The sequence below is a fragment of the Rhincodon typus genome, chromosome 22 (genome assembly GCF_021869965.1).
Source record: "Rhincodon typus isolate 14 chromosome 22, sRhiTyp1.1, whole genome shotgun sequence".
In the NCBI taxonomy this organism is placed as follows: Eukaryota; Metazoa; Chordata; class Chondrichthyes; order Orectolobiformes; family Rhincodontidae; genus Rhincodon; species Rhincodon typus.
Window position 1 is genome coordinate 35,932,618 of NC_063353.1, and position 13,099 is coordinate 35,945,716.

The 13,099-nt window shown below is 42.2% G+C and overlaps 1 protein-coding gene across 1 annotated transcript in view; it reads left to right on the forward strand.

Annotated features, from left to right (window-relative positions):
• The window catches only part of ube2h (ubiquitin-conjugating enzyme E2H (UBC8 homolog, yeast)), a 102,234-nt gene that overhangs the window by 82,637 nt on the left and 6,498 nt on the right, over nucleotides 1-13,099 (forward strand). Inside the window, exons 4-5 of the mRNA XM_048610537.1 lie at nucleotides 94-133; nucleotides 3,217-3,269. Of these exons, the coding sequence (XP_048466494.1) occupies nucleotides 94-133; nucleotides 3,217-3,269 (93 nt within the window). The remainder of the gene's footprint in view (nucleotides 1-93; nucleotides 134-3,216; nucleotides 3,270-13,099) is intronic.

The following is a 13,099-nucleotide window of genomic DNA, read 5'->3' on the forward strand; positions in this document are numbered from 1 at the left end:
TAAACAGCAGAAATTGTTTACACCCTCACTACTTCCAAATGTCGCAGTTTATTTTCCATTTGTTTTGGTAACCATTTGTTTGTTTGTTTACAGGATTTATGAATAAAATTTTCCATCCGAACATTGATGAAGCGTAAGTAACATTTTTTTCCTGCAGTGTGTAAGGAAATATTTTGGGATGAGGAGAGAACAAATTGGGTAATTGAGTTGACAGTGACTTCTAACTTCAAGAGATGATATTGTTCGAGAGTGGGTTTAGAGGATGTTACAGTTCGTGTCTAAATTGTACGAAATCTAAATGCATGTCATTACTACTAATTGCTCACCTTCACTAAAATAAGCTCCATTGCACATAAAATAAAATAGTTGAGAGCTGAGCTCCCAGATGAAATTACAAGATGTCGTCGTCCCTGGAGCCATACACTACCATGGTGATGCTGCCTTTGGGAAAAGGAGGTTTGGGGGATAAATTGAGAAAGTATATGGGAAAGAAGAGGGGGCTATTTTATTTCTAAAGTTCAGAAGCATAAATAACTAGTTTAAGCCAAAAGACCAAGTAGGTAGGAGCAAGCCTGCTCTGCCATTCAACATGATTGTGGTGGATCCTCTATCTCAATGCCATGCTCTAGCGTTCTCCCTACATCTCCTTGATACCTTGAGCCTCTCTAAATCAGTCTTTCTTTTAAGTGTATTCAGTGACTTGACCTCTCCAGACTTCTGTGGTAGAAAATCCTACGGATTCACAATCTCCTGATTGAAGGAACTTCTTGTCTTAGTCCAAAGTGGCCTGCCATGTACTGTGTGACTGTGACCCTTTGATTTTGGAGCCCTTGTATATCAGCTAAATTTGAAACTTTCTGCAGTCTGCCTGCAGTAGGCTTGCTATTTTGTATAGGAACTTCATATGACTCCTTTGGATCTTGTACTACCCTTGATTTATTTTGTTACTCATGGCTGGGTCACATTTTCTGTTGTATTCTTCTGCCCAAAAGGAATATATTACTGTTCCAATGTATGCACTGGTTCCTTAAATATTAGCCATTGCCTATTAATGGAGTTGTCCAGTCTGTCACAGCTGACTCACCCTCTAACCTTGCAGTTTCTTTTTAGGTTTAGGACTCCAGTTTCAGATTGGGTTGATTTTAAACCCAAATGAAGAATTCTATCAACTTGCTGTGCTCACTTTTTCCTAAAGGACTTCTCACAAAGCTATTTAAATAAAAAAGCCTTCTAATTACACACCACCGAATTTAGGATATCCTGTTCCCTTGTCGGTTCTTCAATGTACTTGTCTAAAAAGATACTGTACACACTCTAGGAATTCATCCACTGCAGTGGTTAACTTAGTCTCTATGTAGACACCATCCATGATAACTGTAGCACCCTTTGTTGCATACATTCCTAATTTCCTGTAATGCCACTCTTACTTTATCACTGCTATTTGGAGGCTTGTAGACAGCACCCATGGATATTTTCTGCCCCTTTTGCTGCTTCACTACAAATGTGTTTTTTTTTATTGTTTTTGAAACTTAATTAAGTAGTATCAAAATTACAACCTAATACAACTGAGGGTGGGGTGAATTCTTCACTTCAATTTTTCTTTTTTTCAAGCTTGTTCTGTTCAATGTTATTTCCGGTTCATTGCCATCAATCACTGCTGTAAGCAGACCACTTTTACAGGAACAGACATTGTACTGCCTTACATCTGTATATTTGATGGCAAAACCCGGAGGTGCATCAGTCATCCACCCGTAAGAGCTAAGCTAGAGGTTCATGTTTTCTCACGTTGGGTCATACCATTGTAGGGCGAAAACATCTTGATTAAAATAAGACCAAATGTTAATCTATGTGAAATAAGACAACTTAGAAATTCAATGTACAGTTCAGCATTTGGCCACAGTTAAACAGAGAAATTTATAATGTAAAAATTAAAGGTAAAGTCACCATAGCCTTGCAGATCATAAGACTGCTCTCAATAGAGACAACTGGTGTTGTTTTAATCTGAAGGTCACCACGTCTCGGAGCGGGGAGGGGTTGAGAAATGTCCTTCATCGTCACCTCAGCTGGTGCGAGAATTGAATTTACACTGGCATCGTTCTGGATCTCAAACTGAACCAACTGAGACTAAACTTACGCAGTGTAATATAAAATGTGCACTGCTTCCCCAGGCCAATGGATTGTTCCATTTTACTTCAAGATGACTTCTGGTTACTGACTAAAATTTCTAAATATTTCATTTTAGCTTTGACAAAATATCTTCTAGTATTCTCTTTAGAAACCTAACTACCATTGCTGTCCAATTTGGATCTGATTTTTATTTCCTTTTTTAACCCCCTTCCACTTTGCAGCAGCAAAATGAAAACTACTTCTGAATGCCAGACATTCAGAGACTTCCATTGCTGTGGATGTGAGGTGTTTATTGATTGTCAAGAAAATCTAATAATTGCTTGTTGCTTTTTAATCATGAAAAGTGACTCCATTAGTGTACCATTGATTCATCTAGCTCCTCTTTTATTGTACTTGTTTACATCAAAATGTTTTCACACAATTTGAAGACCATTCTTTGCAAATCATTTAAACTTGGCAAAACAAAACAAAGTGACCAGTCTTCATTTTAGTGCTAAGAATTAGTAATGTTACATTTAACAATTCAGACCCTCCAGATTTTAATTGTCTTGGTGGCTTGTGTGCATTTTGAACACATGAGATATTTTGCAGTTATGAATAAAGAAAAATCATAGCTCTGAAATGTAATGGCTTCACTGGCATTTGTGTTCTGGTAGGAATAGTGATTAATCTCCAAAGGATTTCTCCCTCACCCACCTGTACACTTATTGCATCTATCTCCAGATTCTAAAAGGAGCATTGATCAAGTGGAGAAATTCTGTAGCCAAGATGAAGTTGTCTCTCTCTCATGCAAATATTTTTATATTTCCAATTAATCATCCTGAAAACTGTATTCCTTTATCGCCACAGTGACTTTACTCTTTCTTCCATTGTTGTGGACTGTTTGCCTAAAACCTAGCATTGCAAGTTATTAGATAAATATATTTTGGCATTCTGATATCTATTAAGGAGAATGTTCTCGCATAGAACTCAGCCTATTTTGAATGTTGCTGAACGTGGTTCTAATATGGTCCTTGAATAAGGTTGTGCGTTACAAGATTTTATTTGTCTAACTTGTTTCAGGCATCCCTCTTTCACTTTTATTTCTAGATCAGGAACCGTATGTCTAGATGTAATTAACCAGACATGGACAGCTCTTTATGGTGAGTAGTAAAAACAAATAGGAATTTTAAATCCATTTTTCTTTTAACTGGATGTCAGCTGTAATCCTGCAATAGGTGGAGCTAGAGTTCGTGTCTTGACTGTTGAGGTGAGAGCAAAGTGACTGTGTATCTTAAGTATATTTCTGCTCCACATAACTGATCTTGCTGTTGTGTTCCCAAACCTAGTAAACCACAATCGATGATGGGCTTAGCAAAATAATGCTAGAAGCCAAAATTGAAACATTAACTTATTAGCATTCAGTTTTGTACCACTTTATTTACTCATTCTATGGAATATGGGCTTTGCTGGCTGGGCCAGCATTTATTGCCCTTCCTAATTGCCCTCTAAGGTGGTGGTAAACTTCCTCCTTGAAGTGCTTCAGTCTACTTGGTGTAGATACACCCACAATATTGTTAGGACTGGAATTCCAGGATTTTGATCCAGCAAAAGTGAGGGGATGGTGATATATCTCCAAGTCAGGATGGTGTGTCATTTGAAATCAATGTATCTGATGCCCTTGTTCTTCAAATGGTAATGATCATCGTTTGGAAAATGTAGTTTCAGAGCCCTTGGTGAATTCCTGCAGTGCATCTTGAAGATGGTAGGGACTGCTATTCCTGTGCATCGATGGAGGGAGTGAATGCCTATGGGTGTGGTTCTGATGAAGTGGTTGCTTTGTCTTTGATTATGTCAAGCTTCTTGATTGTTGGAGCTGCATCTGTTGAGGAAAGTGAGGAGAGTTCCATCGCATTCTTGACTTGTGCCTTGTAAATGGTAGTCGGGAAGAGAGTGCCTCACTGCAGGATTTGTAGCCTATGACCTGCTCTTGTGATATACAGTATTTGTATGGCTATGCCAGTTCAGTCTCTGGCCAATGGGATATTAATCATGAGGTATTCAGCACTAGGAATGCCATTGAATGTCACAGGTTGATGGTTAAATTCTGTCATTGGCAATGGTCATTGGCACTTGTGTAATATGAATGTTATTTGCCAGTTGTCAGCCCTAACCTAGATGTTGTCCAGAATTCGCTGCAGAGCAGAAGTGATGAAGTTAATCTCTGTTCAAATATCTTTTATTCCAAGATGGATTTGAGATGATTTTTTGATCTGCTTAACTGCTGAATTTATTTTTATTGTAGACTATCCCTCAGTAAACTGTCTAATCATAAAATGTTTATGAATTTTTGTACCCTGCTTTGACTTTATTATATGCCTCAGTGACTATTGAAAAAAATCAAACTGCAGTAAGAAACAGCAATATTCACTGCAGACAACTGGAATGGCAGCACAAGTTGGTAATGAAAGTGAGAATTTGTTGCAAAGCAAAGCGTTTTGGATTCCGTCATTTATCGTTTCATGAAAAGTGTTTTACCATTGTGCTAACACTGTGGAGCTGGAGGAACACAGCAGGCCAGGCACCATCAGAGGAGCAGGAAAGTTGATGTTTCGAGTTGGGATCCTGGCTGCCTAGCCTGCTGTGTTCCTCCAGCTCCCCACACACTATCTCTGACTCCGGCATCAGCAGTTCTTACTATCTCAGTGAATTTTACCATTTGTGAAGCTGCTTTGAAGTGGAGATACACAGATGCATTTCACCTACACTTGATTAGGAATAGTAGGCAAAAGTATTTTTTCTAATTAATTGGAAGCACAATTTTTAAAATGTTATGGTTTAGGCTTATTGACTTTTCAAAAAGAAATGCAGCGGTGTAGTTTCAGAGATGAGGAAGGAATATTTTGGGGCTTGGCCTTGATCAGTCAGCTGAAAAAATAATCATTGGAGAAATGAGCACACAGCACAATCAAGATTTTCAAAATGCTGAGAAGATGCGATCATGTAGCTGTGAAGTGATTCCGTATAACCTGCAGCAAGCTATTGGCAGGAAAGGGATGTTGAGACTCTTTAAATTGCAGTAGCTGTTTAGAATAGGCAAGGCAACAATCAAAAATAGTCTTTGTTTCTGAGAGAAAGGAACTAATATTCCTTAGCAGCTGGTTTTGAAAGCCGTTGATAACCTAGGATAAATATAGACAAATTAAATATACCACGGAAAATTGATTCAGTTTTAACATAGTGATGCCACCTGTGGAATAAAACTGCTGCTGTCAGAAAGAAAAGCTTCTTGTGTGTCTCCTAGTGTGTTGCTATATGGTGTGCATGGGCCCAGCAAAGGCCTTCAGAATTCTCAGTGAAGAGATACTCTGTCAATTGACATCAGTTATTAACTGAAACAGTTCCATCTTTAGTCTGCATTATCTTCAAAATGCTTGTTTCAGTACTTCCTGGATCTCAAACATTTTAGTGTCATGCAATCCAGGATGACACGCAATTTTCTGGATTCATCTGGCTGAAATTTTATTTTAATCAAGCTTCTGCTTATATTGCTGTTCAATTCCAAGAGATGCGTATTTGTGTGCTGAGCAGTAAGTTAACAGAAGTGGAGGGTGAGTTCTGCCAAAACTGGTTGGCTTGCGGATTGCTAATGGAACATTGTCTCACTATTTTGCTGCAGCACAGTATGTAACATATATGACATTTTTACCTTTCTCCTTACAACCTTTGAATTGCAAATTAAGGCAGTTAATATGCAGCAGTGTAGCTAAATATTTATCATACTTAGATGAGTTTTACCAGCAGTTAATTTGCTTTAACCTGGAGTAAATTTCTGATGGTTAGAGCTTTGAGTCAGTTATACAGCACAGAAACAGACCCTTCGGCCCAACTCATCCATGCCGACCAGATATCCTAAATAAATCTAGTCCCATTTGGCCTATATCCTTCTAAACCTTTCCTATTCATATACCTATCCAGATGCCTTTCAAATGTTATAATTGTACCAGCCTCTTGCACCACCCCTGGCAGCTCATTCAATGCACGCACCACCCTCTGTGTGTAAATGTTCCCCCTTAGATCCCTTTTTTAAATCTTCTGCGTCTTTCCTTAAACCTGTGCCTTCTAGTTTTGGACTTCTACGGTGGGAAAAAGAGCTCGGCTATTCACCTTGCCTGTGTCCATCATGATTTTATGAACCTCCATAAATTCACCCCTCAGCGTCTGCCCCAGGGAAAAGAGCCCCAGCCTATTACTTCCATTTTCAGGATTTGCCCCCTGGCTGGCTGGCTGACTGACTGACTGACTGACTGGGAGATCTTTCTTTAAGTTGCCATTTCACAAGTTTAAATGGCTATGATGTTTGGTTTTGTGAACTTGTTGAAAAGAGGTTGAAGTGCAATAAACAGCTGGTGCCATTCTGAAGTTTTAGAAAAAAAATGTCATTTGGTCCAAGTATTATGTTTGAGTAGTTGCAATCGCGCTATGTTGTTAAACAATAGTCAATGTAAAAGTAAATGAGACTACTTGGACATTTTTAGATCTGAGAAAAACCTGATTTCCTATAAAAAATGATTAATATAGCAAAGGAGGTGCCCATTTGGCCTCTTGTTACAATTCTATTAGTCAGTTGAACGATCCATTTTCTCTTTCCTTATAATAATGTAACTTTTTTTATCCCTTTACATGTTTTTCCAGTTCCTAAAATGTTAGTATTCGATTTTTTTCCACCTCCTTCCAAACTGGGCCAGATTTCAGAAAATTTAAGTTTTGTGTTGCATTATGGTACTCACACATTTTACATGAGTATTTTCACACCTTGCAAGATGAGATACAATGAGAGATAGTAGGAACTGCAGATGCTGGAGAATCCGAGACAACAAGGTGCAGGGCTGGATGAACACAGCAGGCCAAGCAGCATCATAGGAGCAGAAAGGCTGACGTTTCGGGCCGAGACCCTTCATCAGAAAAGGGGGAGGGGAAGGGGGTTCTGAAATAAATAGGGAGAGAGTGGGAGGTGGATAGAAGATGGATAGAGGAGAGGATAGGTGGAGAGGAAACAAACAGGTTGAAGAGGCGGGGATGGAGCCAGTAAAGGTGAATGTAGGTGGGGAGTTAGGGAGGGGATAGGTCAGTCCAGGGAGGATGGACAGGTCAAGGGGGCGGAATGAGGTTAGTCGGTAGGAGATGGGGGTGCGGCTTGAGGTGGGAGGAGGGGATAGGTGGGAGGAAGAACAGGTTAGGGAGGCAGGGACAAGCTGGACTGGTTTTGGGATGCGGTAGGTGGAGGGGAGATTTTGAAGCTTGTGAAATCCACATTGATACCGTTGGGCTGTTCCCAAGCGGAATATGAGTTGCTGTTCCTGCAACGTTCGGGTGGCATCGTTGTGGCACTGCAGGAGGCCCAGGATGGACATGTCGTCTGAGGAATGGGAGGGGGAGTTGAAATGGTTCGCGACTGGGAGATGCAGTTGTTTATTGCGAACCGAGCGTAGGTGTTCTGCAAAGCGGTCCCCAAGCCTCCGCTTGGTTCTCCCGATGTAGAGGAAGCCACACCGGGTACAGCGGATGCAGTATACCACATTGGCAGATGTGCAGGTGAACATCTGCTTGATGTGGAAAGTCTTCTTGGGGCCTGGGATGGGGGTGAGGGAGGAGGTATGGGGGCAGGTGTAGCACTTCCTGCGGTTGCAGGGAAAAGTGCCGGGTGTGGTGGAGCTGGAGGGGAGTGTGGAGCGGACAAGGGAGTCACGGAGAGAGTGGTCCCTCCGGAAAACAGATAGGGGTGGGGAGGGAAAGATGTCTTTGGTGGTGGGGTCGGATTGTAGATGGCGGAAGTGTCGGAGGATGATGCGTTGGATCCGGAGGTTGGTGGGGTGGTACGTGAGGACGAGGGGGATTCTTTTTTGGTTTTTATTGCGTGGACGGGGTGTGAGGGATGAGGTGCGGGAGATGTGGGAGACACGGTTGAGGGCGTTCTCGACCACCGAGGAGGGGAAGTTACGGTCCTTGAAAAACGAGGACAACTGAGATGTACGGGAGTGGAATGCCTCATCCTGGGAGCAGATGCGGCGGAGGCGAAGGAATTGGGAATAGGGGATAGCATTTTTGCAGGAAGGTGGGTGGGAGGAGGAGTATTCTAGGTAGCTGTGGGAGTCGGTGGGCTTGAAATGAATATCGGTTTCGAGGTGGTTGCCCGATATGGAGACAGAGAGGTCCAGGAAGGGGAGAGAGGTGTTAGAGATGGTCCAGGTAAACTTAAGGTTGGGGTGGAAGGTGTTAGTGAAGTGTATGAACTGTTCGAGCTCCTCGTGGGAGCACGAGGCGGCGCCGATACAGTCATCAATGTAACGGAGGAAGAGGTGGGGTTTAGGGCCGGTGTAGGTACGGAAGAGGGATTGTTCCACGTAACCTACAAAGAGGCAGGCGTAGCTTGGGCCCATGCGGGTACCCATGGCTACCCCCTTTGTCTGTAGGAAGTGGGAGGAATTGAAAGAGAAGTTGTTGAGTGTGAGGACGAGTTCGGCTAAGCGGATGAGGGTGTCAGTGGAGGGGGACTGGTCGGGCCTGCGGGACAGGAAGAAGCGGAGGGCCTTAAGGCCATCTGCATGGGGAATGCAGGTGTAGAGGGACTGGACGTCCATGGTAAAGATGAGGTGTTGGGGACCGGGGAATTGGAAGTTCTGGAGGAGGTGGAGGGTGTGCGTGGTGTCACAGACATAGGTAGGCAGTTCCTGGACCAAGGGGGAGAAAATGGAGTCCAGATAGTTGGAGATCAGTTCAGTGGGGCAGGAGCAGGCGGAGACAATGGGTCGACCAGGGCATTCAGGTTTGTGGATTTTGGGAAGGAGATAGAAGCGGGCAGTGCGGGGTTGGGGAACGATGAGGTTGGAGGCCGTGAGTGGGAGGTCACCTGAGGTGATGAGGTTGTGGATGGTTTGGGAGATGATGGCTTGGTGCTCAGGGGTGGGGTCATGATCAAGGGGGCGGTAGGAGGTGGTGTCGGAGATTTGTCGTCTGGCTTCGGCGATGTAGAGGTCAGTGCGCCATACTACAACTGCACCTCCCTTGTCCGCGGGTTTTATTGTGAGGTCGGGACGGGAGCGGAGGGCTGCATGTTCTGCGGGGGAGAGGTTGGAGTGGGTGAGATTTCACAAGCTTCAAAATCTCCCCTCCCCCTACCGCATCCCAAAACCAGTCCAGCTCGTCCCCGCCTCCCTAACCTGTTCTTCCTCCCACCTATCCCCTCTTCCCACCTCAAGCCGCACCCCCATCTCCTACCTACTAACCTCATCCCGCCCCCTTGACCTGTCTGTCCTCCCTGGACCGACCTATCCCCTCCCTAACTCCCCACCTACACTCACCTTTACTGGCTCCATCCCCGCCTCTTCGACCTGTTTGTTTCCTCTCCACCTATCCTCTCCTCTATCCACCTCCCACACTCTCCCTATTTATTTCAGAACCCCCTTCCCCTCCCCCTTTTCTGATGAAGGGTCTAGGCCAGATGAGATACAATAATTTTTTTTTTGCTATTTGTTATTATGATCAAGTCTGAAGGATGTGGGTCCAAATCAATTCGGGAACTTGTTTGCAAAATCCTTGTTAACTACTAGTGCAGTGCTGACTTCAACCGGTTACCATGTCTGCTTTCAGGACAATTCAAAAGATCCAATGGCTTTATTTTGAAGAGCAGGAGAATTCTCCATTTCCAACAATGTGTATTCCTCTATTATCATCACTTGAACAAGCTGTTGTCACATTACCATTTGAGACTTTACTATGTCTAAGCCACTTTGACCTTTTTTAAAACTTTTTTAAAAGTAATCCTGTGACTATCAAACACTTTGACTTCTGAGATTGAAAGGTGCTGTAGCAGTGCAAGTATTTTTGTATCACCCTCCTCCTATCTGTTCACCCCAGCCCCAAAACATGCACCTAAAGCTTGGGTTTCACAATTAGATGCATAATGTTTCTTTATTCCAGCCCAATAATGTGCCTTAACCAAGTTAGCACTCCGCACTCCATACAGTATGTTTTCCTTTCATCTCTCTCGCACAAGCCATTTTATGGCCTCTTTGTATTAGAGCTAGTGTCCATATTGTGCTGTAAACCCAAGGAATTGAATTCACTGTGCTTCAACTTAAATGCACAGCACGGCAATCAGCAGCTGAAAAGAGACAAGGTAGATTTAGCCAATTGAAGGGTTTCAGTTTCAGGTGTACTTTACTAACAGACTCACAGTAATATTCAAAGATCCCACTTCCTACAGACTAATGGGGTGGCCATGGGATCCCACATGGGCCCAACCTATGCCTGCCTCTGCGTAAGATATGTGGAACGGGCCCTCTTCCGCAGCTATGCTGGCACTATCTGCTGCACCTGCACTACCTTTGTTTTGTCCGCAAATATCCCAAGTCCCTTTTTGGATTGCAGCGTTCTGCAGTTTTTCTCCATTTAAATGATACTGTTCTTTTGTTCTACCTTCCAAAATGGAAAACTTTGCAGTTTTCCACACTATACTCTGTTTACCAATTTTTTGCATACTCCCTTAAACCTATCAATGTTCATCTGTAAACTGTTTGTATTTGTCTCATAACTTGCCTTTCCACCTATTGTTGTCATCTGCAAATTTAGCTACAGATTCGCTCCCTTCCTTGAAGTCATTAATACATATTTTAAACAGTTGCAGTGCCAGCACTGATCCGTGTGAAACCCTACTGATTGCATGTTGCCAAACTGAAAAATATCCTGTCCTGAAATGGTGACCCCCTAATTTTAATGCAATGTCTTCTATATCTGGAGGCACCCTTTCCGTGTGCAGTTTATAAACACCAATCAGGAGCTTGCGCACTTCAATCATGTCACCCTCGCTCTTCCAAACTCCTGTGAAAACAAGTCAAGTATGTCCAGCCAATACTTCTAAGATAATCCACTTATTCCAGGAATTAACTTAGTAAACCTCCACTGAACTGCCTCCAATGCATTTACATCCATCCTTAAATAAGAAAATCAAAAATGCACAGTGTTACAGATGAGGTCTCGCCGATTCTCTATTTAACTAAAGCATATCATCCTTACTTTTGCCAAAACCGAAAGAACTGCAGATGCTGTAAATCGGGAACAAAAACAGGAGTTGCTGGAAATGCTCAGCTGGTCTGGCAGCATCTGTGAAGAAAAATCACTTAACGTTTTGGGTCTGGTGACCTTTCCTCAGTTCTGTTTTTGACCCTTTTATGCTCAATTTCTCTTAAGTAATAAAATATAGTACCCATTAGCCACCTAGATTATGTGCTGTACCTGCATACTACCTTTTGTGATTCAAGCACCAGAACATCTAAATCCTTCTGCACCTCAGAATGTTGCATTTATCCACTTTGGTGATAAAAAGTGCAGAATATTACTTTAATAGAATAGGATTTCTATTATTACTTAAATATTCTGTATATTCTATTATCAAAGTGAACAGTTTCACATTTCTCATACTACTGCATCTGCCAGATTTTTTTCCCACTCAACCTATTTATGTCAGTCTGCAACTTCCTTGTCGTCTTAACATTCTTTCCTACTTATCTTGATGTAGACTGAATTTAGCTGCCATGCCTTTGCTTTCTCATCAAATTTGATGAATGTAAATTGTAAATTTTTTTTGTAATAATGTTTGATGTGGCACCTTATCAAATGCCTTTGGAAAATCCAAGTATGATGTGTCCACAGGCTCCTCTTTATCCTGAGTAACAGCCTATTACTCCTTTAGAGAACTCCAATAAAATGGCTAAACGTTGTTTCCCTTTGCCAAACCCATGCTGACTGTTCCCAGTTACCTTGAGTTTTTCGAAGTGGGCAGCTATAATTTCTCTAACAACTGATTCATTCCTTTCTGAAGAAGGGTCCCAACCCGAAACATCAACTTTCCTGCTCCTCTGATGTTGCCTGGCCTGCTGTGTACCTCCAGCTCCACACTGTTATCTCAGACTCCAGCATCGGCAGTTCTTACTGTCTCTGATTCATTCCTTTCCTACTTTAGATATAAAGCTGACTGGCTTACGGTTTGCTGTTTTCAGCCTCCATGCCTTGAATAGCAGGGTTATAATTGCTTCTTTGCAGTCTGTTGAAACCTTTACCTGAACCTAGAAAAGTCTGGAAAATTGACCTCCGTATATCCACTACCTTATGAGCAACCTCTTTTAAAACCCCAGGGTGAAGTCCATCTGGACCTTGAGATTTTTCAGCCTGTAGCTTCTTCAGTTTGCTTAATTCCATTTGTGATTGTAAGTTCACCAGGTTCCCCTCTTCCTTCAATCTCCTGATTTACAGCTGTCCAATACTTTTGTTTCCTGAGTCGTGAAAAGAAAAGCAAAATTTGCTAATTTCATCCTCACTTTTCCTATTGTCTACTATTAACTCGGCATTCTCACTCGAGGACCAACACTCAAGTAATTAAATTACACTTTTTTTTAAAATGCAGGTAGAAACTCTTGCTGTTAGTTTTTATATAGCTTCCTCTCGCACTCTATTTCTTCCTTCTGATTAAACGTTTTGTCATGACTCTGCCACTCTTTATATTCTGATCAATATTTGACCTGCGCCTCATCTTTGTGCAGTAATATGCTTTTTCTTTAAATTCGTTGCTTTCTGTAACTACTTTAGTTAACCATAGATGTTCTTTCCTTTAGAGTTGTTCTTTACAATAGGAATGTACTTGGGGTCTTCTAAAATATCCCTTGAATATCTGCAACTGTCTCGATTTGTCTTCTTGTGCCAATTCACTTCAGCCTGTTCAGCTTTCATGTCCAAATAGTTGTCTTTATTTAAGCTTAAAATGCTAGTCTTAGCCCCAGTCTTCTCCCTTTCAAACTGGATGCAAAATTCAATGTTGTGTTAAGTGCTACTCAGGAATTCCTGAACTCTGAGATCATTTATCTTCTTACGTTATGCAACTACAAATCTAATATGATCTGAGAAAACAAGGTGTAGAGCTGGATGAACACAGCAGGCC